Below are 26,304 nucleotides of genomic sequence, written 5' to 3'. Positions count from 1 at the left end.
GCAGCAAATTTTTCAATTGTCATTTTGACATATACATTTAAGTGTAGCTACCCAGAGTATTTTTAACTACTGTAATATGTTTTAAAATATAACCACTGCATGGAATTTCAACAGACCCTAAACACTTCCCAATTTTAAAACTTAACTACAAAACTACAGTAATCAAAACAACATGGTATTGGCATAGGACAGACACATAAACCGAAAGAAAGATGAGAGAGCCCAGAAATAAATACTCATATACATGGTCAACTGATTTTCAATACGAGTGTCTCTCCCTGACAATCACCCCAAAAAGCTTTGAAATTAGATTTTGGAAATTACAGAAGCTGAAAGTATTTTGATGGAGTTCCCACTGTGGCACAGTGGGTTAAGAATCCAACTACAGCAGCTTGGGTCATTGTGGAGGTGTGTTTGTTCCCCAGCCCAGCACAGAGGGCTAAAGGATCTGGTGTTGTTGCAGCTGCAGTATATAGGCGGCAGCTGTGGCTTGGTTTCAGTCCCTGGCCTGAGAACTTCCATATGCCACAGGTGTGCCCTTTAAAAAAAAAAAAAAAAGTATTTTGATTTCCTTTTTTTAAAAAACATATGCTTGGAAGATATGAGAGTAAGGCAAGAAAAGTCTAATATTCTAGTTCTAGGTGAGGTATTTATTGTCTTATCCAATACTTTTAGTTTCGTCCTTTGGCTTCACGATATTTTAAGTTTTATCTCCTTCTTTTGCACTTTTTATTTTTCATGTTTAAATTAAGGCATAGATATTTACACACACACACACACACACACACACACAGCTTGTAAGTATACAGTTCATGAAATGTCACAAATGCATCTAACTCCCAACTACACAAAGACAGAGACCATCTCCATCACCCCTGGAAGTTCCCTGGGTGTCCTCCTAGTCATTCTGAAATCCCCCTTCACCCACAGAGGCAATCACTATTCCGGTTTCTATTACCACGTTGGTTTTGCCTGTTCCAAACCTTCTCATGAATGAGGTCACACAGTGTGTGTACCCTGTTGTCTACCTTCTTTCATTCAGCACTTTTTGTTTGGCTGTTTGTTTTGGCTGTGCCCACAGCATGTGGAAGTTCCCCAGCAAAGGGTTGTTTGTTTTGGCTGTGCCCCCAGCATGCGGAAGTTCCCCAGCGAAGCGTCGAACTCAAGCCACAGCAGTGACAATGAGCCACTACAGTGACAACACTGGATCCTTAACCACAAGGCAACCAGGGAACTCCTAGCATGTTTTTTATATTCATCCATCTTGCTGCATGTATATCAAATTAGGTAAGTTTCCTTACATTTCCTGTCTTCTGAGAGTTTTCTGATGATGGAGTGTTTGTTACAGTTTGCCAGATGCTTTTTCTGCAACTGTTGAGATGATGGTACAAATTTTCTCCTTTATTCTGTTAATATGTTAACTAGTTAATAGGTTGCTGATATGTTAAAATTAAACTAATCTTTAATTCTTGAGATAACTCCAACTTAATCACAATGTATTATCTTTTTCATATACTGCTAGGTTTGATTTGCTGACATTTTGTTAAGGATTTTTACATCTACAACCCTGGTCTGAACTCCTGTTCTTATACTGTTTTTGCCTGCTTGTTACTAGGCTAATGCTAGCATCATAAAAAGAAGATGGGAAGTGTTCCATCCATCTCTACTTTCTGAGCTTGTTGGCTAAGGATCTGGCATTGCCATGAGCTGTGGTGTAGGTCACAGACTTGGCTCAGATCTGACATGGCTGTGGCGGAGGCTGGCAGCTGTAGCTCTGATTCGACCCCTAGCCTGAGAACATCCATATGCTGCCAGTGCAGCCCTAAAAAAAAAAAAAAAAAAAAAGGCAATACATATTTGGTCTTCATCCCCATTCCCAGTAGAGAGTTTCTAAAACTCCTGGAACTTGCTAAGTGATGGCAGCGACAATGGTGTCCTTCGTAATGTCAATGAGGTGACACTGGGAATACACCTGAGGATGAGGACTGACTGCCAGGAGAACCAACCAAGTGATTAGAAGATCAGAACATTCAGTCCTACCCCAACCCCAGGGGAGGGGAGAGGGGCTGGAAGTTGATTCAACCTCCAATGGCCAATGATTAAATTAATTGTGCCTATGCAATGAAGTCTCCGTGATAACTCAAAAGGACAGGGTTGGGAGAGCTTCCAGGTTGGTGAATACATGGGAGTTGGTGGGCGGGGGGGGGGGGGGGGAGTGCACAAGCAGAGGGCATGGAAGCTCCACACCTTTGCCCATACCTGCCCTAGGTATCCCCGCAGCTGACTGTCTCTGTGTTATCCTCTTTATTAATAAAGCCCGTGATCCAGTAAGCAGTATGTTTCTCTGAGTTCTTTGCGTCCCTCTAGCAAATTAATCAAACCCAAGGAGGGGGAAGTTGAAACCTCCAGTCCACAGTCAGGAGGTAAGAAGCTCAGGTGACAAGCTAGACCTCAGCTGGCACGCAGCCTTGCGGGACAGAGGGAGCCCTTAACCTGTGGGATCTGCCTCTCCCCACCCCCACAGAGTCAGAATCCAGTTGAACTAGAGGATGCTCAGCTCGAGTGGGAGAACCGCTTGCCGAGGGAAACCCACTGCCACCCCCAGCACCCCTCTCCATGAACACCTCTGAATTGGTATCAGAATCCTTACACAGAATTTGCCCATGTCAAATTCACTGGCATCAAGTTGTTGTTCCAACATTTCCTTTATATCCTTTTAACGTCTTTAGTCTCTGAATGACATCCCCTCTTTTGCTCCCGACACGGGAGATTTTATGTCTTCCCTCCGTGTTAATCACGTGTTACCATTTCCGACATTTGAAATCCTCTGCAGAGACGACTGTTAAGATCCCCGTCTGGTCTGCTGTCAACTCAAAGCCAACTGGAAAAGACATACTTTTTCCCTGACAAATATATGCCAAACATTTCACCGTGGTTGGTAGAAACCCATTCGCATTTGCTTTCTACACCATGTTTATGGGTATCCTTATGCTTCCTAAATAGCTGTATGTTTTAGGCTTTATATATCTGCCTTTTTCCTTGAAATTCCACTTGATCCAAACACAATGTTTCAGTAACTTATTTGAAAGTAATAAATAAATTAAAAGATTATGGTGATCAAGGACTCCCTGTCGTGGTGCAGTGGTTAACGAATCCGACTAGAAACCATGAGGTTGCAGCCCGATCCCTGGCCTTCCTCAGTGGGTTAAGGATCCGGTGTTGCCATGAGCTGTGGTGTAGGTCGCAGACTCGGCTTGGATCCCGCACTGCTGTGGCTGTGGCCAGCAGCTACAGCTCTGATTCAACCCCTAGCCTGGGAACCTCCATATGCCTCGGGAGAGGCCCTAGAAAAGGCAAAAAAAGACAACAAAAGACAACAAAAAAAAATTATGGTGATCAAGAGTAGCAATGGTAGCTAAGCATTCAGCAGGGAAAAACAATTCTAAGTTCCTCTCCTTAAGAAGGGAATTTGCATTCCCCCTTTGTCCAGAGCAAATGCAGTTCTAGTAGCCATCAACTATGAAGTTCTGTCAATAGCCTCAGCTAGGGATTGTCGTTTGGTTCATACCATCCCAAGGAAGATGCCAGTGGTACCCAGTCTCTCCTACCAAGTCTAAATCTAACTGTTCCTACTAGGGTGATTTTTAATCAGTTGCACATTTTGCTAAGGCATCATCGGCACTTTTAGGCAGCAAAGACTAGGGAGAGTCAGAAATGAACACAGCTAGGAAGTTCCCTTGTGGTGCAGTGGCTTAAGGATTTGGCATTGCCACAAATGCGGCATGGGTTGCAACTGTGGCGAGGGATTGATCCCTGGACTAGGAACTTTCACATGCCATAGCAATCAGAGAAGTAAAAAAAAATAAAATAAAAGGAATCCAAATTGGAAAGGAAAAAGTAAAACTATCACTATTTGCAAATGGCATGATACTATACCTAGAGAATCCTGAAGACTCTACCAGAAAACTGTTAGAGCTCATCAATGAATTTGGCAAAGTCACAGGATACAAAATTAATATACAGAAATTGACTGCATTTCTATATACTAACAATGAAAGATCAGAAAGAGAAATCAGGGAAGCAATCCTGTTTACCATCGCATCCAAAAGTATGAAATACCTAGGAGTAAACCTACCTAGAGAGACAAAAGACACTGAAAACTGTAAGACACTGATGAAAGAAATCAAAGATGACACAAATAGATGGAAAGACATACCATGCTCTTGGACTGGAAGAGTTAATATTATCCAAATGACTATACTACCCAAGGCAATCTACAGACTCAATGCAATCCCTATCAAATTACCAAGGACATGTTTCACAGAACTTGAACAAAATATTTTAAAGTTTGTTTGGAAGCACAAAAGACCCAGAATAGCCAAAGACATCCTGAAAAAGAAAAATGGAGCTGGAGGAATCAGGTTCCTGGACTTCAGACTCTACTACAAAGCAATAGTCATCAAAACCATATGGTACTGGCACAAAGACAGAACTATAGATCAGAGGAACAGGATGGAAAGCCCAGAATTAAACCCATGTACCCATGGCCAACTAATCTATGATGAAGGAGGCAAGAATACACAATAGAGAAGAGACAACCTATTCAATATGCTGGGAAAACTGGACAGCCACATGGAAAAGAATGAAATTAGAACACTCCCTAACACCATACACAAAAATAAACTCAAAATGGATCAAAGACCTAGATATAAGACCAGACACTATACAACTCTTAGAGGAAAACATAGGCCAAACACTCTCTGACATAAATGACAGCAACATCTTCTCAGATCCACCTCTTTGAGTCATGACAGTAAAAACAAAAATAAACAAATGGGACCTAATTAAACTTAAAAGTTTCTGCACAGCAAAGGAAACCCTAAACAAAATGAAAAGACAACCCACAGAATGGGAAAAAATCTCTGCAAGTGAATCAACTGACAAGGAATTAATCTCCAAAATTTATAAACACCTCCTGCAGCTCCATACCAAAAAAACAACCTCATCCAAAAATGGGCAGAAGATCTAAACAGACAGTTCTCCAAAGAAGACATACCGATGGCCAAGAAACACATGAAAAGTTGTTCAACATCACTCGTTATTAGAGAAATGCAAATCAAAACCTCTCTGAGGTACCACCTTACACCAGCCAGAACGGCCATCATCAAAAAGTCTACAAATGATAAGTGTTGGAGAGGGTGTGGAGAAAAAAGGAACCTTATCACACTGTTGGTGAGATTGTAAATTGGTGCAACCACTGTGGAAAACAGTATGGAGATTCCTCAGAATACTAAACACAGAACTACCATTTGATCCAGCCATCCCACTCCTGGGCATCTATCCAGAGAAAACCACAACTCACAAAGACACATGTACTCCAATATTCACTGAAGCACTATTTGTAATAGCCAAGACATGGAAACAACCTAAATGTCCATTGACAGAGGAATGGATCAAGAAGATGTGGTGAATATACACAATGGAATATTAGTCAGCCATTAAAAGGAACGAAATACTGGCATTTTAGCAGCATGGATGAACCTAGAAATTATCATGCTAAGTGAAGTCAGCCATACAGTGAGACATCAACATCAAATGTTTTCACTGACATGTGGAATCTGAAAAAAGGACAGACTGAACTTCTTTGCAGAACAGATACTGACTCACAGACATGAAAAACTTATGGTCTCCAGAGGAGACAGTTTGGGGGGTGGGGGGATGTGCTTGGGCTGTGGGATGGAAATCCTGTGAAATTGGATTGTTACGATCATTATACAACTATAGATGTGATAAATTCATTTGAGTAATAAAAGAAAAAAGAAAAAAAAAAGAACCCAGCTAAATAACAAATAATCCAATTTAAAAATGGGCAAAGGACAGGAACAGGTATTTCTACAAAGAAGACTTACAAAAGGCCAAAAGGTATATGCATAGGTGCTCAATCTTACTAATCTTACTAATCAACAGAGAAAAGCAAACCAAAGCCACAAAGAGATGGATCACCTCACCCTTGCAGAATGCCTATTGTTAATACAAAAGACAGCGGGCATCTGTAGGCTGTGGGGAAGAATGTAAATTGGCATAGCCATTACATGGAGGTTCCTCAAAAAACTCTCATTTGATCCTGCAATTGTACTTCTGGGTACTTATTCAAAGGACCTGAAATCTGGATCTTGAAGAGAGCATTATTCAGCCTGAAAAAAAAAAAAAGAAGAAAATCCTGCCATTTGCAACAACATGGATGGACCCTGAGAGCATTATGCTACGTGAAATAAACCAGATACAGAGAGAGATTTACGGTACACTCTCACTTACATGTGGCATCTGAAACAGTCAGACTCATAGAAGCAAAGAGTACACTGCCAGAGGCTGAGAAGTGGGGGAAATGGAAAGGTGGTGACCAAAGGGTACAGAGTTTCAGTTGTGCAAGATCAATTCTGGAAATTTACTATATAGCATGGTGCCTACAGCTAAAAATACTGCATAGGAAACTTAAAATCTGCTAAGGGGCAGATTTTATGATGTTACAATAATAACAACAACAATAATAGGAGTTCCCTTCATAGCTCAGTGGTTAACGAACCCGACTAGGATCCATGAGGATGTGGGTTTGATCCCTGGCCCAGCACAGTGGGTTAAGGATCCAGCATTGCCATGAGATGTGGTATACATTGCAGACACAGCTTGAATCTGGTGTTGCTGTGAGCTGTGGTGTAGGCTGGAAGCTACACCTCTGATTCAACTGCTAGCCTGGGAACCTCCATATGCCACAGGTGCGGCCCTAAAAAAAAAAAAGCTAAAACAATAATAGTAAAGAGAGTGGGAGGAAATTTGGGCAACTAACGAATATATTTATGGTCTTGATGGTGGGGATGCTTCCTCGGATGTTTACCTATCCCCAAATTCACTGAGTTGTGTACATTAAATATGTACAACTTTTTACATGTCAACTGTACTTCGATAAAATGATTTAAAAAAAAAAAGAAATGAAGGCTTCTGAAATATTCAGACTCGGAAATATCTGCGTATCTAAGCTATTACAGCAGCAGGACCTTTCAGGACGCTACTCCTGGACCTCTGTTTGAACAGCTTTACTTCCAAGTCAACTAGAGAAGCCAGGATTTTCTATGTACTCTCAGTGGCACTGTCTCAACTTAGAAAAAGAGAGCACCAGAGGAATCTGTGCACCGCTGGGATTCCTTCTTCTAGAGCCACACCCACTTCTTAGTGTCCAAAGGAAACATCCCCTCCTAAAAAAAAAACGACACTTCCCCATACATGCAACTGCCTTCAAGGACATCAGTTTTCCCAAAACCTTCTCCTAATCCTTCAAACTGAAATCCTCCACTTTTCAAGATGCCTGTCACCTTCGATGATGCCATCTTCACCTGTTCACTGACCACTTGGCCAGATCCTCTTCGGCAGAAGCTTTGCTCTTTCTCTAACATCCTATCTTCTAACTTTAAGAAACCCCGCTTCTTTTGCAGAATTGGCAGCTTGATTCTGTAATTAGTTTACATTGTCTTTGCAGCTTATTATCCAATGCATCTCACAATCAGTGCGATTAAAAGACAAGATGGATTCAATGGACTGAGAGTGTAGCTGTTGGTGTTCAATGAAGAAGGGTGTGTAAAGAGAACTATTTTGCCATGATTGGTTTATTACTATTTCTGTTAGAATGATTTATGAAACCCTATACAATGTATACTTAGGTAAAGGCAAACATTTTTTTCTTTCACTGTAATTTTTCCCACCTTTTTTTTAAATGGCTGCACCTGCCATATGTGGATGTTCCCAGGCCAGGGATTGACTCTGAGCCCCAGCTGCGACAACACCGGAGCCTTTAACCCAGTATGTTCCAGGAATTGAACCCGTGCCTCCTCCTCAGTGACCCCAGCCACCGCAGTAGCATTCTTAACCCACTGCTCCCTACTGCACAGTACAGGGAACTGTATCCAGTCTCTTGGGATACAACATGATGGAAGAGAACATGAAAAGAAGAATGTATATATACATATGACTGGGTCACTTTGCTGTATAGCAAAAATTGGCTCAACATCATAAATCACCTACACTTAAAAAAAACAAACAACAAAACCTCCACTACACCACAGCAGGAACAGGAGGGGATTTTTTAAAAAGCTAAGGTTTTTAGCATTTTGGGGGATGTCATTCCCAAGGATTCCAGTTCATTAATAGTGGGAACAAGAATCTGTAGTTTCAAAGGTTGTCCAGGTAATTCTAATGATCATCCAGCTTTGCCTGATTTAAATTTCTACCAAAGCAGGCATCCCTTCTGTAATCCCCTAACTGGAAGTCATTCCACCTCTGCAAAGAATATACTCATTTTCAGTTAACTTCTAATTAGACAAAAGATTTTCTTCCAAATTCTGAAAATTGGCCCATCTGTCCATCTGCTGATCCTAGTTCTGTCCCGCAGAGTCACACAAAATTAGTAGTGACAATCCTTGCAGATACCTTTGTATGGTACTCCTAAGAGTTTCCTCTATTTATAAAACTGATTTTATATATATATATATACACATACAGAAATATGTATATACGCTTACATATTTTTTATATGTACTTATATATATATTAATCCCTCATGAGCAGAGAAGGGTGTCTAAAATATAGCATTAAATGAAAAGTAAACTGAAAACAGTTTCCTAAAAGCATTATAATAAAGATCTGCAGGGAGTTCCCGTTGTGGCTCAGCAGAAATGAACCTGACTAGTATCGCAAGTTCGACCCCTGGTTTCTCTCAAGGTGTTAAGGATCCGGCACTGCCATGAGCTCTGGTGTAGGTCACAGACATGGCTCAGATATGGTGTTGCTGGTGCTGCTGTGGTGTAGGCCAGCGGCTACAGCTCTGATTTGACCCAAGCCTGGGAACCTCCATATGCCATGGGTGCGGCCCTAAAAAAAACAAAACAAACAAACAAACAAAAAGATCTGCAAATGGGGTGCCCAGGAGTTCTCACTGTGGCTCAGTGGGTTAAGAACCCATCTAGTATTCATGAGGATGTGGGTTTGATCCCTGGCCTCGTTCAGTGGGTTGAAGGATCACAGGTTGCAGACACAGCTTGGATCTGGCATCGCTATGGCTATGGTGTAGGCTGGAGGCCACCCCTAGCTTGGGTACCTTCATATCGCACGGGTGTGGCCCTAAAAGACAAAAAAAAAAAGAAAGAATGAAAGAAAAAAAACTGGGTACCCAGAGTACTTCTTTCCCTTCACATTTACTCAGTATGTAACACTTCCAGAAATCAATCTGTAGAACCAGAGGAAAACGTAGGTCTCACTCTTGTAAGCAAAGAGAAATTCTTTTAAATACAGTGTCTATATTTATTAGGAAAATAGTGGGGATTAAAGATGTCTACATATCTCAAGGTCCAAAAAAAAAACAAAAAAAAAACCCTATTAATCCCTAAAATCATGGCAGCTAAGTCATACCCAGAGGAAATGCAATCACAAACCCAGCTCTCCAGCTCCTGATATTTAAGGATATTCTCCACTTGAAAGAGAAAAATCAAGATGATCTCAAGAATAGAAGTCCTGTCAAGATATATTAAACATTAATGCAGTGAACAAAAGAGTCTTAGTCAAGAGACGATGTCTTCATCAGGTTATAAGGACAAAGAAGTTGTGGGATTAGAAGCAGACCACATACATGTCTCCCCTACTCATAACCATGCCACATTCAGTAGAGAGAGAAGCAAGGAGGGGAAAAGGCAATGAGTAACCAAGTCTGATCAAAAACACGCCCAGGAGTTCCCGTCGTGGCGCAGTGGTTAACGAATCCGACTAGGAACCATGAGGTTGCGGGTTCGGTCCCTGCCCTTGCTCAGTGGGTTAAGAATCCGGCGTTGCCGTGAGCTGTGGTGTAGGTTGCAGACGCGGCTCGGATCCCGCATTGCTGTGGCTCTGGTGTAGGCTGGCGGCTACAGCTCCGATTCAACCCCTAGCCTGGGAACCTCCATATGCCGCGGGAGTGGCCCAAGAAATGGCAAAAAGACAAAAAAAAAAAAAAGAAAGAAAAGAAAAAAAAAAAAACACGCCCACTACCAAGCAGAAGGAGGGTTCACCAGTAGCTGGTCTAAGGAAAAATAAACTCTTTTAACTTGCCATTTTTTGATAATAATAGTTTGTTCTGGTCTGCCTAAAAACTCTCCTCCAAACAGATGAATATTCAGAAATATCCCATTAGAGTTCTTAATCTATTCTCTTATTCACAAAACTACACAGTGGGAATTTTTTTCCATATTAACAGTCAACTAGAAAAAAAAAGGACTTAGAAAAAATAATTCCCAGCACATTTTCTTCAACCTGTAGTACAATATATCCGTTTGTCTTTCAGATTATCTTAAAGGTACGAAAGGCCATCTTTCAGATCTTGTTGTGAAATAAACTGCATAAATCTCAGGTTTTTTATTACAACAACTTAAACTAAAAAACGATTTCGGTAGAAGCAATCCAAAACAGCTTTTGAGTGAAGAAGATATCTTCCTACTTCAAACCAACAGAATGGAGATGGTTCATAATGTTTTTAATACATTTAATTCCTTACGTTCAATTAAAATGAAATAAATACTATCTTAGGCCAATAACCTTTCATTTTGCTCATCTAATCACATCAACCAGAAAGAAAAACAAGTGCCTACCATATGGTCTTTCTGTAATAGAAAATAGCCGCATTCGATAACAGCATCTGTGCATCTTCACCCAGCATTGCCCATACTTAAATCAGCATGCTGCTACAGATAACAAGATGACAGGTCCCTTCACAAAACAAAGAACAAGAGAAATTGAGTATCACTTTGTACCAGATTATGTGACCTGGTAGAAACAAGGAAAGGCTTAGAGAAGTCTGTAATCAAGGCATAAGGACTTCATAAATTGTTTCACCTGGAAGAAATGAATGCTAAGTCACACTAACAACGGAGGAGCAATCTTCTTGGACCTGGGCCCTCATATGGTTGATGGTTCTTATCTAGACAGGTCCCACTCAGGACCTCCAAAACCAGACTGCTGCTGAAATGCTGCTTAATGATACTGCTCTGCTGCCACTGCTGCTCTTAATTTCCAACAGGCTCCACTTTTAATCTGTTAACTCGCAGTATATAAAGCTTCTGACATGCAATGGTATTCTGCCATTTAGATTCAGGTGTATGAAGGAACACACAATTCAAGTTAACAGTGTTATATTACACTGTACTATAACTAGCCTAGAATCAATTTTCCACTACAGAAAACATGTTTCTATTTTTTAATGTTTGTTATTCTGAATAAGGTATATCCTTTACAAATAGTGTCTATTATTTTTAAGCAGTGTAGGTCTGCTAGAAACCAGATTTTCACAAGACTGGTAACATACAACCTTTTTTTTTTTTTGACCTCACCCACAGTATGCATAAGCTCCCAGGCCAGGGATGGAACCTGCAACACGGCTGCAATCTGAGCCACAGCAGTGACAATGCTGGATCCTTAACCCACTGCACCAGCAGGGAACTTCCTATATTACCTATATTTAAAATCTGTACGTGCGGAGTTCCCGTCATGGCGCAGTGGTTAACGAATCCAACTAGGAACCATGAGCTTGCGGGTTCGGTCCCTGCCCTTGCTCAGTGGGTTAACAATCCGGCGTTGCCGTGAGCTGTGGTGTAGGTTGCAGACGCGGCTCGGATCCCGCGTTGCTGTGGCTCTGGCGTAGGCCGGTGGCTACAGCTCCGATTCAACCCCTAGCCTGGGAACCTCCATATGCCGCGGGAGCGACCCAAGAAATAGCAACAACAACAAAAAAGACAAAAAAAAAATCTGTACGTGCCATCTTTTTACTGTAATTTTGGAATTAAAAAAGAAAAAATATAAAAATAATTCCAGTGTTCTCACCATCCAGAATTAACAACTGTTAACATTTTGCCATAGTCAATGTTGTGATCATTTTTTTAACTCATAATGACATAATTATGACATTAAAAAAATTAAAAATACAAGGAACATTCATACACTGCCCAACTGTTTTAAGAAGGAAAACATCAGGAGTTCCCATTGTGGCTCAGTGGAAATGACTCTGACTAGCATCCATGAGGATGCAGGTTTGAGCCCTGGCCTCGCTCAGTGGGTTAAGGATCTGGCATGGTCATGAGCTGTAGTGTAGGTCAAAAGAGGCGGCTCTGATCCTGCTTGGCTGTGGTGTAGGCCAGCAGCTGCAGCTCCCATTCGACCCCTGGCCTGGGACCTTCCAAATGCCACCAGTGTGGCCCTAGAAAAAGACACACATACACACAAAAAAAGGAATGAAAACATCAGACCTACAGTTGGCCCACGGTATCTGAAGGTACAGCATCCATGGATTCAACCAATGAAACATCAAAAATATTTGGGGGGAAAATTCCAGAAAGTTTCAAAAAGTAAAACTTGAACTGGCTGCACACTGGCAACTATCTAAATAGCGCTTAGATTGTATTAGGTGTTGTAAGTACTCTAGAGATGATTTAAAGTGTTAAGCTGTGTAGAGCATATGCAAAGAGCCCATCTTCTATGAGGGACCTGAGCATCCAAGGATTCTGCTCTCCACAGGGTGGGGGGCCTGGAACCAAAGCCCTGTGGATACTGAGGGATGAGGGTATGGCCTTTTCATACTTTGCCACCAGTCAGATGTCCCCTCTCACTAGTCTGTTAATTACCACTACCTCACCTTAGGGCAAATACATACATTTGTATTACAAGTGCCTTGGTTACTGTTACTTGGTTACCAGCTTTCCAAAGGTAAGAAAGATGAAAGAAAAATGTGAAAAGCCATCCTAATGGAGACGGAGGTCTAAGGAAGAGCCTACACTTCACACCCTACACGATATATCATCTAAATGAGGGACTCACACGTTACACATGTTCCAGATGCAAGCTCAAGAACATGTGGGAAATTTTTCTTGTCTTCATACATTCATTCAAGAAAAAAATTATGTGCATGCCTACTACGTGCTTGCCTGCCTTCCAGGCATGAGAAATACCGGGTGAACAAAACAGACTATGTTCGACACTTGCATACTTCATCTGTCCACATCAGTACCTGAGAAGCACGTCAGACAGAGTAAGTGACAGGGAGAAAAATGTGGCAAGGAAGGCGGGCAGCTGTGTCCTGGGGCACAGGGAGGGAACGGCCAGCGAAGAATCTCCCAGGAGATGACCTCTAAGCACAGCTGGAGGGGTCAAGGAAGCAGGCCCTGCAGACACAGCGGGAAGAGTGCTGCAAGGAGAGGGTGCATTATTGGGAAGGCTCTGGGGACACCAGGCTCATGTGTCCAGGACAGCGTGAAGGGGGGAGAGCCCCCAGGCGAGGCTGTCCAGGGTTCTGCAGGTGTGGTGAGAACTCTGGCTTTTCATGCTGAGGGAGATGAGAAGCCACTGGAGGAACTGGAGCAGAGGGGTGCCAGGATCTGACTTCTCCAGGCTGGCCAGGACTGGAGCTGCCCAACTTTGGTGTGATGCATGAGAGAGACCAAGAAGGATCAAAGGTCACTCCCCGACGCCTGCCTGGAAGGGTGGAAGGGCTGTGGCTTAAGATGAGGAGGCCGGGGAAGCTGAGCTGGGGAAGGGATGAAGAGAAGGAGGAATTAGGTTTGGGATGTGGTACATCTCATGCATCAAGTGGGGGTGCCGAGTGGGCAGGTCAGCTGGATGCAGGAACCTGAATTCAGGGGAGAGGTTACAATGCAAACACAACACGACACACACACGCTCAAGTACACATGTAGATATGCATGTATAGGAATGACCACTGTAAACCAGATATTTAAAACCATGAAACTGGGACTGGAGAGAAGCAAAGAGGGTCCAACCTGAGCCCTGAGGCACAGGAAGACTTAGCAGGTTGAGGCGCTGAGGACACGTCCACGATCAGGAAGGAGGGACGGTGAGGCATGAAGACAATCAAGATGATGTGTTTGGAAGCTACGTGAACAGTTAATAAAACTAAACCCTCTCCTGCGTGTTCACGCATTGATCTGACGTATTTCTGGAGCACCTGCTATGCGCCTTGTGCTGGAGAAACAAACCTGTTCCTCGTTTTTCTGAGAATACAGATAAACTCGTAAGTGCGCTTCCTGATAAAGCCCAGTGTGCGCGGGTAACGCTCTAGGACCAGCTAACCTAGCCTGGGAAGGTCAGGGGAGGCTTTTCGGAGGAAGTGATGTTGAAGAAAAGACTAGAATGATGGGAAACAAGAGCCAGGAGAGGGGTGGAGGTGGAGGAGGGAAGACTGGCAGGAAGAGAGAGGAAAAGAAAAGGATTTCTATGTAAAACCTGAAGTGAAGAGAGACATTGTGATGCCCTGAGCACAACTGGAAGTATAGAAGGAGGTCACTGCGGCCGGAGAAGGGCGGGCCAGAAGGCGTCTAAGACGCCCCTCGGGAGCTGGAGCCTTACTCCAAAGGCAATGGGAAGCTAGAACACTGTTTCAGGCGGGGGAATGCAAAGATCAGCTTTCTATTTCAGGAGGAGCACGCTGGCAGGTCCAGAGCTGGAAGGGGCAAGGCGGGGACGCTAGTTGGGAGCCTGGTCCATGATTCATCAGCCCAGATGCCACAGACCTGAAGTCAGGGCGTGGCAGGGGGATTGGGAATGTGGACTCACCAGGGACTTAGACAGGAGCAAGGAGGAGAGGGAGGGGTCAAGGATGGGAGCCTGGCTTTTGACCTGGACAGGTAAGTAACTGGTAGTGCTACTCCCTAAAACAAACAAAAAAGTACAAGCAACAACTGTTTGGTAAATAGGCGATTGGCTATCTGGGTCTAGAGAGCAGCCATAAAATCTGAGCTAGAGTTGTAAATTAGGAATCACGGGCATGTAGATTAAAGCCCTGGGAGGGTGTAAAATGAAACCCAGGGAGTGAGAAAAGGGCAGAGGAATGGAAAGGCCCGGACCTGGTAAAAAACCTACAGGAATGAGGCAGCAGAGGAAGAAGCAGCCTAAAGAGAGAAGATGGAGGGAGAGAGAGTCTGTGATGGAACTAGGGCGTTTGAGATAAAAGCTAAGTGTGCAGGACTCCAGAAAGAAGAGCCCAAGTATGAATTTTCATATGGATGAATTCATGCACAGAAAACCAACTAATATTTTTCATCAGCTTATAATACATTTCATCACAGGAATATCTTAGCCAAAGGGAAGCAGCAAAACATAAAATGAACTCCATCAATTAGCATGAGTAAAGAAGTTTGTTTTACTAATAGACAGTCCAGTGCTAAACATTTGGACAACCCTGTGGACTAGAGATGAAAAGTGAAATAAATGTTAGAAATGGGAAAAATAATGTGGTCTAGAATGCTTCGGGAAAAAAAGCAATCAAAGCAATCATAAAGAAGAAACACTATATGTATGACATGAAAATGGCTGATAATACCACAGGCTGTGGAGTCAATACAAAGTTATTTTGTGAACAGAGTTATACATGGCTAGGTCACAGGTCAGATGTACACATACATGCACCCAGGGGAGAAACACACGCACACACGCGCGCACACATACACCCAAAAGACTCTGATCGGGCTCAGAGTGAATGAAATCAATTTTGAAAAATGCATCTTTAGATGTGCAAAGAATATCATTGTGTGTGAATACACTGTGCTAGCCTTACTAAACTGTCACAATTCTTTATTTGAAGACTTGGTAATCTGTTCGTTTTTGAAACTTCTCATATAGTCTTAGAGGGTAGTGCCTACGTTTACTCATACAGCCACACAATTCGATTCTAATACTTAAGACAGACAAGAGACTGCCAATTGTTTTTCAACAAAGCAGTAGACCTTATTCATAGAAGGTGAAGTTAGCCAATTAGCTAAGGCATAGAACAGGGACTCCTTTAATTCACTATATTGATTTCCTCTGTCCTACAAAGTTAATTTTTGGCTAATACCATTCATATTAAAACATATGAGCTGGTCTCTTGGTTATGCAAAAACACACACAAATGTATTATTCAAGTACACATATAGGAACATAGCTTTTGGGGGTTTGGGGTTGATTTGTTTTTTAGCTGTTGGGCTTTTTATTTTTAAATTTTAAAGAATAACAGTTCTACTCTAGAATATAATTCTTCTCATAAAATTAAGCACAAGAATTAAGTGCAAGATTCCAAGACTTAAATATCTATCAACCCAAAGTTGATACCCCAAGTATTCCAGTGGCGACTTTCTATTTATTACCAATAAATATCCAACAAGAGTTAATGTGCATCGACAGTATCAGTAAGAGACAATTAAACAGAGGCAGTAATTATACAGGTTGCCTTCATGCCTTATCCTGGAATCTTAAAATATTCTGTAACAGCATATAGCCCCTTTATTTCTATTTCCACAGAGAACCTAAGCAAACTATCTGCCTAGGTCTTAAAAAGCCAAACACCACCACAGCTTAATACCAAACTCAAGGACTGTACAGAGTGTCTAAATGAGCAAAATACAGACAATACAATGTTTTCTTGGCCCCCAAGCTAGAAATACTAAGGCTATGCCAGCACTAAGGTCCAAATGAAAACAAATTTCACAGCCCTTGAAAAAAATTCGTAACTGTCATTGTTAATAAAAGCCAAGTTTGCAACTGGGAACACTGCTTTCTAGCCAAGGACAAGATGCGTCTACTGTAAATTCTTGGTTTCCAGGATAGCTCTTAAATGACCAAAAATAAATAAATAACATTAGTGCTTGCAAATATAATGCAAATAGCATGCTAATTAAAGTATTCCCAAGACAATGACAAATAAGGCTTTAGGACCACAGTACCTGTCATTATGGAACAACAATACACATTAAGCAATCACAAAGTTGCAGGTAGGCCTTCCAAAGGCATTATTATGGTTCACCATGATCAGAGGATTGTGGTGTTACACTTAATCACGATTTTAGCTGCAAGCAGGTGTTTACAGGTGTCGAAAGGTAAAACACTGTTTCTTAAGTGTAAACCTAGCGTTCTAGCAAATTGTACAGTAAGGCACAGTGTACCTACCTCGCTGTGTTTTCTGCATAAACTCTCTAATCCAGAATGAAGTAGGCTGCAAGAAACGAGTTCCTCTGCCTGCTTTAGGAATGGAAAATTTAACTTCTGATCCATTTTTTATTAAAATGCCAACCACTCACACACTTAGAACCAAACCTTGTTTGAATGACCGCGAAGTCAAAAAGGAACATTTACGAGGCACCAAAGAATAATGTGACGGCTCACTGGAGAATGCTATTGTTATCTAAACTAATCTTCAACCTTTCCATAAAAATACAGGCAACTCAAAAGCAAAGTCTAAAGAAAAACAACATTCAGGACTCTCAGCAAGCAAATTACAGAAACCGTCAGTAACAAAGTCAACACGAAATCTTCATTATAGAAGTAAACTCCAAATATAAGGAGGAAAAAAAGATGTGAGAGGCAACAAGACACAGGGGTGCCACAGACCAATGGATTTTCTATTTCTGCCCTGCCTTACTCAAAAATTTTCAGAAAGCTTGGTGTAAAATCTACCGGGCCCTTCCAAAGACGCTGGTCTGAAGGCAATGCAATCCACCTGACAGCCGACGCTAAATGTGAGCCACCTGACAGCCCCGGCTGACACCTGCAGGACTTCGGAGCAGTGAAAGAGGGCATAAATAAAAGAACAGGAAAGCCGGGAGATTTTTAAGGGAGTTGGAATTACAGCTCCATTAAGCAGTTTTCCAAGGGTGTGCCTAAAAACTGTCCAAGGGAAAACACTTGTTTTTCTACCCAAAGTAGAAATCCACAGCAACAGCAATCAGCCAAGCCCGTGTCTCAGTATCAAAGAGGAGGTGGTCCAGGAGCCACCAGCCCCCAAGCAAACCCTGGCTACACCTACGAAATGCACAAAGCCACTCCCTAACCAGCCCAGCTCCAAAAATACTGGAGGATGGGGACTCAGGGAAAACCGAAGCTTGTAGCATTCCCAACCACCTAAAAAGGGAGAATTCCATGCTCTGAGATGACCAAGATGGAGGCATTTCAAAGTAAGAAAGGAAAAATATCCTTGGGGGGGAGAAGGGGGGAGCGGGGATCACTGGAAGTTCCTAGAAACAAAAATGGGCAACGTTTCACTTCTCTACTGGTCAAGCTGGGGTCCTCCCACTATCCAGCCCAAAGCCCCAAAAGCCTCTTCCTAGGCTGTGTGGCAGCTGACCCCCGCCACTGGCAGGACACCTCACAGACACAGGCCACCACAGACGGGCAGGGATCCTGCCTCAAGCGCTTACCTCACAGGTGGGGGACCCGCAGGCCTTGAGCTTGTCACCATCTCCCTCCGGCAGACCAGTCCGACGTGTGGCCATCATTTCATTTCAAACCACAAAGAAGGGGCCAACCCTTGGGAGTCCACATTGGGGGCGAAATGCCACCACACACCCAAAAGGTAAGAATTCCACACCAGGCTCCGCAGAAGGTGCAGGGCTAGTGAGACAAATAATGGGCCGGGGGATGAAGGTTTTGATGAAGCCCCTCCGCAATGCCCTGAAGATGATTTCTTCGGACTTCAAATGATTTCCCCGTCTTCGTCCATTTCTCGAGACGGAAAAAACAAAGACGACAGGTCTCCTCCTCAGCAGCTAGTGAGGCCAGCTGCAGAAAACGGTCCCCTTCGTCCTAGCGCTTCTCCCGACTCCAAGAGCAATCTGAGTGCACCGCGAAGCCTCTGCCCAAGAGATCTTTCCTAGAGGAGGGAAAAGTTAAAGGGCATGAACTTTCTCCAGACGCTGACCTTAGACTCGCCCACGTCTAGCCCAAGTTCGCCTTTCCAACACTCGGAAAAATAATGCGGTCCACGCAGATGAACCTCCGTATAAAAGAATCTATCCATACAACAACAACGACAAAAAAAAAAGAAAAAAAATCTATAAATCATGAAAAAAATGAGTAACATCAGAGCTGCACGGTGGTTGCGTCAAACATGCCTGGCTGTTGTGAAGCCGTCAAAACATTCCCTTTTCAAGTGCATTTTAATGAGCATTATTTTCTGGGCAGAAGAGGCGTCTCTGTTCTTCCGCATCACCCAGCTGAGGAGACTTAAGGGAAGTTTGCTCCCCACGAGTCTAAAATGGGATAATACATTTTCAAAAACCCTCCTTGCTCCCCGCCGCCTCCCCAGCTGGCCCAAATAAAAACAAAAAGCCAGGATCGGACTTAGCCAGCGCCTCGGCCGGCGTCTCGAGGCGGGCTGGGGGACCCGGGGCGCCCGCCCTCCGCCCCAGCCGGCCGGTGTCCCCGAGGAGGCGGCTGTTTTCCTTGGCCCGCGGCGAGGCTGGGCGGAGACGGCGCGGGGCCGGGAGGGGAGGCGTGCGCGGCTGCGGCGGCGGGAGGGACTCCCTCTCCCGAGCATTATTCCAGAGCTATAGAAATGAAGCCGCAGCCCCAGCAACTTTCATTTAGTTGCCGCGTCCCAAACAACGCCCCGACACGATATTCCCCTTTTTCCGTGTCCACCTTGGGTGGGGGGGGGAATAGGAAAAAGAAAACCACCACCCACCTACCACTATTTCCCCCGCCCCTTCCAGAGGCGGGTCGGGGATCTCGATCTCCCGGGAAGGGCGGCCCAAATTTGTACTTTCAAAAACGAGTGGGGGAACCCGAGGGAAAGGCCAAGAGCGAGGGGGCTCACCCGCCGCGCCCCGCCGGGCCCGGCTTCCGCGGGCGGCAGCGATTGGCGGCGGAGACGCGGGCCGGGCATGGGGCCCGGCCGGGACGCGCTAGGCCGCAGGCTCGGTTAATATTCATGAGCGGACGGGAGGCGCCCCTCCTCCACGGCCGGCCGGCGGGACCCCGGCGCCTGCCGCCGGCCTTTGTGCCCTTCCCTCCTCCCGCCGTCCTCCCCCGCTCCGCACACGCGGGTGCGGCCCCTACGCCCACGCCGGGCGCCCGCCGCGGCTCCCTCCGGCCCCGCGCCAGCGCCGGGCGGGGTGGCCCGGGGTGGCGGGAAGGGAGGGAGCCCGCGGCGAGCCCGGCTCTCCCTTTCCACCCGCCCGGCGGCGCTGCGCCGGGTCGGCCGAAGCAGAAAATAAAGCAGACACGCACCGGAGAAAGCGCGGCGAGTAGATCCGCACCCGGCCGGCCGGTGCCCGGACGGCACGCCCGGCGCGCACCGGACCCAGCGGGAGGACGAGCGGGCGCTGCCCGCCGCCGTCGCGCTCCGAGGCCGCCGCCCCCGGCCGGCCGCTCCCAGGCACCGCCGCGACCTGCCCCGGCCGGCCCCGGGCTCTCGGCCGCCGCGGGAGGGCGTGGGGCGGGGCGGCGGCCGCCGGACTCTCCCCTCGCCTCGCCGGGCCGGGCCGGGGCCGCGCTCGGGCGCCCGCGACCACCAAGTGACAGAAGTGCCTCGCTCCGCTGCCGCGCCGAGCTGTTTCCCGGGGGCGGATTTCTCGCTTCTTCCTCCCTGGATCCACCTCCTCCCACTCCACCTCCTTCCCCTCCCCTCCCCAGGGGAGGCTCCGGGGCTGAATATTTTCTGTCTTGAATAATACGGTCCCGGGAACCTACGCTGGAGAATGGGGATTAGCCTGGGGCGGGGTGGGGGGTGATCGCCAACCCCCTCCCAATGTGTGTCGGGACCTACAAGCCCTCACCGCCCCCAACACCTCCCCCAAAGCCAGACACACAAAACCCTGCCCGCCTTCGCCAATCTCTCGAGCTCAGAGCGGGAGCGGCCAGGAACCCGGGCTTCTGCTGCGGAAGGCTCGGTGCTCCGCGTCAGGGCCCGGGAGGGGGACCTTCATACAGCCAGATACCCAGAATTGGGGGATCCCAGGTCCCAGACGGCGGGGGACACGTCTGGGTGAGTTTTTGCCCCTTTCTGCAGCGGGAGGAGAGAGAAGCTGCGGTGCGATGTGGGACTTGAAGATAAGGGAGTGTCCTTTCACGCCCAACTGTAAAATAGCTTCTTGTTTGCGGGGAAAGGGGGTCGCAGCGAAGCGGTGTTCATTCAATCTCTTGCCCCTTTTACATATTCAGGGCAGTTGAACAATTCCGCGCGGCTAGCGGAACTGAGGAGAGAGGTGGCGGCGCGTCTCTACACCGCAGGTCGCCGCGGCGCGGGTCGGGAGTACCACCGCCGCCCCTCCTCTCCTGATTGCGGGGCTGCGCCCGGGACCCCGGCGGTTCACCCCGCCCCGCCGCCCCTCACAACATCTCCCGCTGCAAATGGCCCAATCAGAAAACGTGACGAGAGAACGCCAGCCAATCAGGGGCTGCTGACTCAGGCTTCCCTCCACCCTTTGCCCCGCCCCAGTAGGAAAACCCACCCACCCTCGGTCTCCCCTTCCTACCCCGCCCCCCTCCGGGGAGGTGGCTCACAGCTCCCGTCCTCGTGGGGCAGAAGTGGAGGACCCCGCTGAGGCGGCGCGGTTTGTCACCTCACCCTTATCCTCGTCTCCTCCCAGACACACCCCTCCTCATTTTCTCAGTCCTCCTGCTGGTGCCGTTGAGGGTCATTTTTTTTCCTCGTGCCAGCGGGTGACTGCCAGCTATTGTGTCGGATCAGCTGCCACCACCCTTCGGCGGGGGGGGGGGGGGGGGGAGTGGGAATCCAGAAGCTTTGGGGTCTTACCTTTTCCTTTCTTTCTTACCACTCTGCCCCAGAAGATTTAGACACCTCCGCACTCCACCCACCCCGCCCTCCCCACGCAGCTCTCAATTCGCTGCATGGGTCCTGTTTTTTGTTGAGAAAAAACAAAAACTACTCCCTGGAGCCTGAATACCTGTGCCTTCGTTTTTACATCTTCCTAAGAGTGGGAGGCGCCAAACATTTCGAATATACAACTGAATCTTCATCCTTGATGAGAAGAACGATTTTGACTAGATCATCTTTATATGGCCATGAAATTTGCATGTTCTTGACAGCCCCTGACAAAACTAGTCAGCCAACAACAAAGAAAAAAAAAAAGAAGAAAACAGAGGGAATGCCTGCCAGTCAGTTGGTAATTTACTGAATAGCCCACTGGGCTATAGCAGTATCCCGTTCTGGAGAGTGTAGAGTAAATGAACTAGAAGTGAATGGCAATGTAGGCTTTGAGCAGTGTACCTCTAGTGGGCTTATAGAATGTGTCCAGAAAGGAAAAACACTTTTAAGCACAAAACAGCTCCTTACAAATGCAAATGCATAATCAAGGCGTAAACTGAGTCCCTCACAGCCGTGGACGGCTTGGGTTAAGGTTTTTGTAATGGAAATTTTTAAAAACGTTGATTTTGAAAAAAGGCTTTCAGTGTGGTAAAGGAGACTAAGTGTTGGCCATGGAAGAAGATAGGAAAAGGAGGGAAAACACATTTGAGGAATTGTGGGGAAATAACAATACCTAAAAAGACATTTCTAAAAGAGACAAGGGGAAGGCTCAGGATTAGACTAGGGCCACTATTTACCATATGACCGAGGGCAAATTATTATTCCTGTGTAAAAGTACTAGAGATAAGATAATAATAGTGACTGCCATCTACAAAGCACTGCTTTTCTGCCGGGTATTCCTCCAAGAGCTTTGCACACAACTTAATGAGGTAGGCATGTGGCAGAGCCAGGAGTCAAGCCCAGGACGTAGGGTCCAGAGTCCATGCTTTGCTCCACAACATTATCCAACCTCTAACACAGATTTTAATAATAACAACCATACTAGCTAACATTTACTTCTTATTGTGTACTGATCATTGTACTTTGTGTGTAACTAATTCAGTTCCCCTTCTGGGATCCCTATGATTAGGTGTTCTAGAATTGGGGATTGTGGAGGCCCTACCGTGGTCAGGTGGGTTAAGAATCCGATTGCAGTGGCTCTGGTCAATACAGAGGTGCAGAGATTTGATCCCCAGCATACTGCACCAATGCGGTGGATTAAAAGGATCCAGCGTTGCCCCAGCTGTATTGTAGATCTCAGCTGTGGCTCAGATTCATTCCCGGGAGCTTCCATATGCCACAGGTGTGGCCATAAGATTTTAAAATAATAAAACTGGGGATTGTTTTTAAGAACCATTGTAAGTTGCTACCATATCTATCTTATGTCCGTTAGGCTATCTGGATGGAGAGGAGCAAAAGCACAGAACTAAGATGTGGGAAACCTGAATCCTAGTCTTCTCCTGGGACGTCCAAGTATGACAACACCTCTTCTCTCTTGTTGGGCTGTTGACAGCATCAAATGAGACAATAGACATAAAGGAGTTTTTAAAATGAAAACAACACGTCTGGTTTCCCCAGCAGGAACTCTATGCTTTTGTAACATTTCACTGGTATTTATTAGGGACATATTAACCCAGTTTAAAAAATTAGGTCTATTCCTCTCGGAAGGCATAGAGCAATAACAATACTTTCATAACTGCCCGAGCGCTCAATTAGATGCATTCCGAGTAAACCAACGTGGACACCCTCTAGGCATCTGGGAAGTGGCAGCCATCCACCGCCCCTCATTCTTCATTCCAAAAGCCGACGGTATAATTGGTGGAAGATGCAAATCAAACCCTTGGCATTCTCTTCAGCTGCCCATCTTGGGTGTTTCTCTCATTAACACCTCCACCAGCGGGAAGGCCGGAGAAAGGAAAACCAGCCAAACCTAAATCCGGTGGCTACTTGTTAACCACTCTTGTGAGCGATTTGGTCAAACAATAGGTTTGGGGATCATTGTAACTGAAAGGAGATTTGGAATTAACTGTGGGTTTTGCAGTCAATGTCTTGGTCGTTTTCTTTATCCCAAATATTTGGATAAGCAAGAGCTAAGAGTTTACTTTTGTTTACTTGGAAAGGCTGATATATTTTCCTCTTTCAAGCATAGGTAATACATGTGGATTTCTTCGAATCTAACTTCAGAGCAGTTTCCCTTGAGACAGCCTCAGAAATTACTACAGCTATATTAATAACAACAAAACAACCTTGTACACTATAATTCTTGCAATATAGGCAAGATGTTTTTAAAACTGGGGGCTATGGCGTTCCCATCGTGGCTCAGTGGTTAACGAATCTGACTAGCATCCATGAGGACGAGGTTCGATCCCTGACCTTGGGTTAAGGATCTGTTGTTGTCATGACCTGCGGTGTGGGTCAAAGACTCCACTTGGATCCTGCGTGGCTGTGGCATAGGCTGGCAGGTATGGCTCCGATTAGACCCCTAGCTTGGGAATCTCCATATGCCTCGAGTGCGGCCCTAAAAATAATAATAATAATAATAAAGCAAAAATAAATAAATAAAAATGGGAGCTGTATCTTCATAACATTTTGGCTTTGTTAATGACACGGTATTATTTTGGTGGGCCATTATCACAGGAATAATGTCAAAGCCAGAAATAGAACCAAAATGCCCTAGCCCCTGGTCTAATGTCATCCCGTGATAATCTATGGATGATTTCTACTCTCAATATAGAAGTTGCCAATTCTAAGAGGCACAAGTGTTTGCCAGCAAATTCCACAGATGAAATGTGTCATTTGGGATGAAGCATTTGCAAAACTATGTGTCTGAGGCAGCTAAAACCAACAGCCCTCAGAGGAGTAAGCCTTTTTTTGGTTTGAGGGCAAGACTGTAGATTTCTTATTCATACAATATTAAAAAGACACATTATCTACTAATATTCCTTTGAAAAAGACTTTCTTGTTGAACTGAATAGCTACAGAAAGCTAACCTCGATGAAAAGGCATGTAGCTAATGTAATCAAGGAAAGTGAGTGATTTTCTATAATAAATAATTTCTAAGATTCTTCCTTCATCACCTCTTTTAAATTAATAATGTAAATGATTTACTAATTTAATGCTTTGCATCTGTTAAATATGACTTATCTTGCCCACAGGATTACTATCTTCCATTATTAATTTCTAATCTAGAGTGTATTGACACTTTTTTTTTTTGGCTTTTTGTCTTTTTAGAGCCACACCCACAGCATATGGAAGTTCCCAGGCTAGGGGTCCCATCAGAGCTGTAGTCTCTGGCCTACACCAGAGCCACACCAACTCGGGATCTGAGCCGCGTCAGCTCACGGAAATGCCAGATCCTCAACCCACAGAGCGAGGCCAGGGATCAAACCTCCATCCTCATGGATGCTAGTCAGGTTCATTAACCCCTGAGCCACAATAGAAACTCTGGTATTGACACTATTTAATTCAAAATATACTGTGCCTAGCAAGTGCTATACACAATAGATACACTTGAATAATTACTCTGCCCTTATTGTGATCTTTCCCTCCTCTGGGATAGTAATCTGCTTAAACCTCTCTTTTTTTTTTCTTCTCTTTTCTTTTTCTTTTTTTTTTTTTTGTAGCTGCCCACTCAGCACATCGAAATTCCCAGGCTAGGGATCGAATCCCAGCCACAGCTGCACACTCCCAGCCACTGCAGAGACAACACCGGACCCTTAACCCACTGTACCATAGCAGGAACTCTTTGAGGGTTTCTTTTTGGTTGATTTGTTTGTCTGTTGCTATTAATTAGTTACTTGATCATAAACAATCTTCTATTATTATTTACCAGATTATTTTGTCCTTTTCTATCTAGATTATAAACTTATTTAGTTCTTTAGGGCATTTAGTTCTTTTTTCAGACCTGCATAATACCTACCACAGCTTTTACACATTTCACTGCAAAATTATTCAAGAAATGAATGATGATTGTGTCACTATTAGTGATAAATATTTATACCTCAAGAAATTCCTGGCTGTCCGACAACTCTCCAGGGTGCTGGAAGGTATAGGTATAAATCTGAATGCATATGCCTAAAATGGGAAGTATGAATTAGAAGAGTGTCCACAAAAACAACACTTGATATGGGACTCAATTTTCAGAAATGCCACATTTTATCTCTTGTTCTTTATTTGGTTCTTTTATCTTTTGGGGGCTGCACCCACAGCACAGGGAAGTTCCCAGGCTAGGAGTCAAATTGGAACTGTGGCCAGCCTATGCCACAGCCACAGCCACAGCAGTACAGGATCCAAGCCATGTCTGCATCCTATGCTGCAACTCTCGGCAAGGTGGGACCCTTAACCCACTGAGCAAGGCCAGGGATCGAACCGCTTCCTCATGGATACTAGTTGTGTTTGTTACTGAGCCACAATGAGAAATCCCCACATTTTTTCTCTTTATTTAACTCCACCTCTGGTGACTGAGCTGGTTTGAGGCCCCATTACCATGCCAGAAACTAAGAGCACTTACATTTTGGCAATAATTATGAAGCCCATAGTTAACCCGTAATCATCCAGCAAACATTTTCTTCTGGATTCAAATTATTTTTCAGCACGAGCATCTCCATAATTAAAATTGAGTGGTTCGGATTATCACAACATTGTAAATCAACTATACTTCAATAAAA

General features: G+C 44.9%; 1 protein-coding gene across 5 annotated transcripts in view; it reads right to left on the bottom strand.

The window, feature by feature from the left end:
- The window catches only part of ARHGAP21 (Rho GTPase activating protein 21), a 141,596-nt gene extending 121,220 nt beyond the window's left edge, over nucleotides 1-20,376 (bottom strand). For 4 of the 5 annotated variants that reach the window (XM_047755607.1, XM_047755609.1, XM_047755610.1 and 1 more), the window contains exons 1-2: nucleotides 20,059-20,376; nucleotides 18,249-18,700 (exon numbers count right to left, since the gene is read on the bottom strand). In XM_047755607.1, coding sequence (XP_047611563.1) covers nucleotides 18,249-18,326 — 78 coding nt within the window. In that variant the 5' untranslated portion in view covers nucleotides 18,327-18,700; nucleotides 20,059-20,376. Of the gene's footprint in view, nucleotides 1-18,248; nucleotides 18,701-19,513; nucleotides 19,537-20,058 lie in introns of those variants that run through there. The other variant, XM_047755608.1, reaches the window with a different exon arrangement.
- Between the last annotated feature and the right edge of the window lie 5,928 nt (nucleotides 20,377-26,304).

Source organism: Phacochoerus africanus, chromosome 12, assembly GCF_016906955.1.
Source record: "Phacochoerus africanus isolate WHEZ1 chromosome 12, ROS_Pafr_v1, whole genome shotgun sequence".
Classification (NCBI taxonomy): Eukaryota; Metazoa; Chordata; class Mammalia; order Artiodactyla; family Suidae; genus Phacochoerus; species Phacochoerus africanus.
The sequence above is the reverse complement of the archived record's forward strand: the minus strand, read 5'-3'. Positions and strand labels throughout refer to the sequence as shown.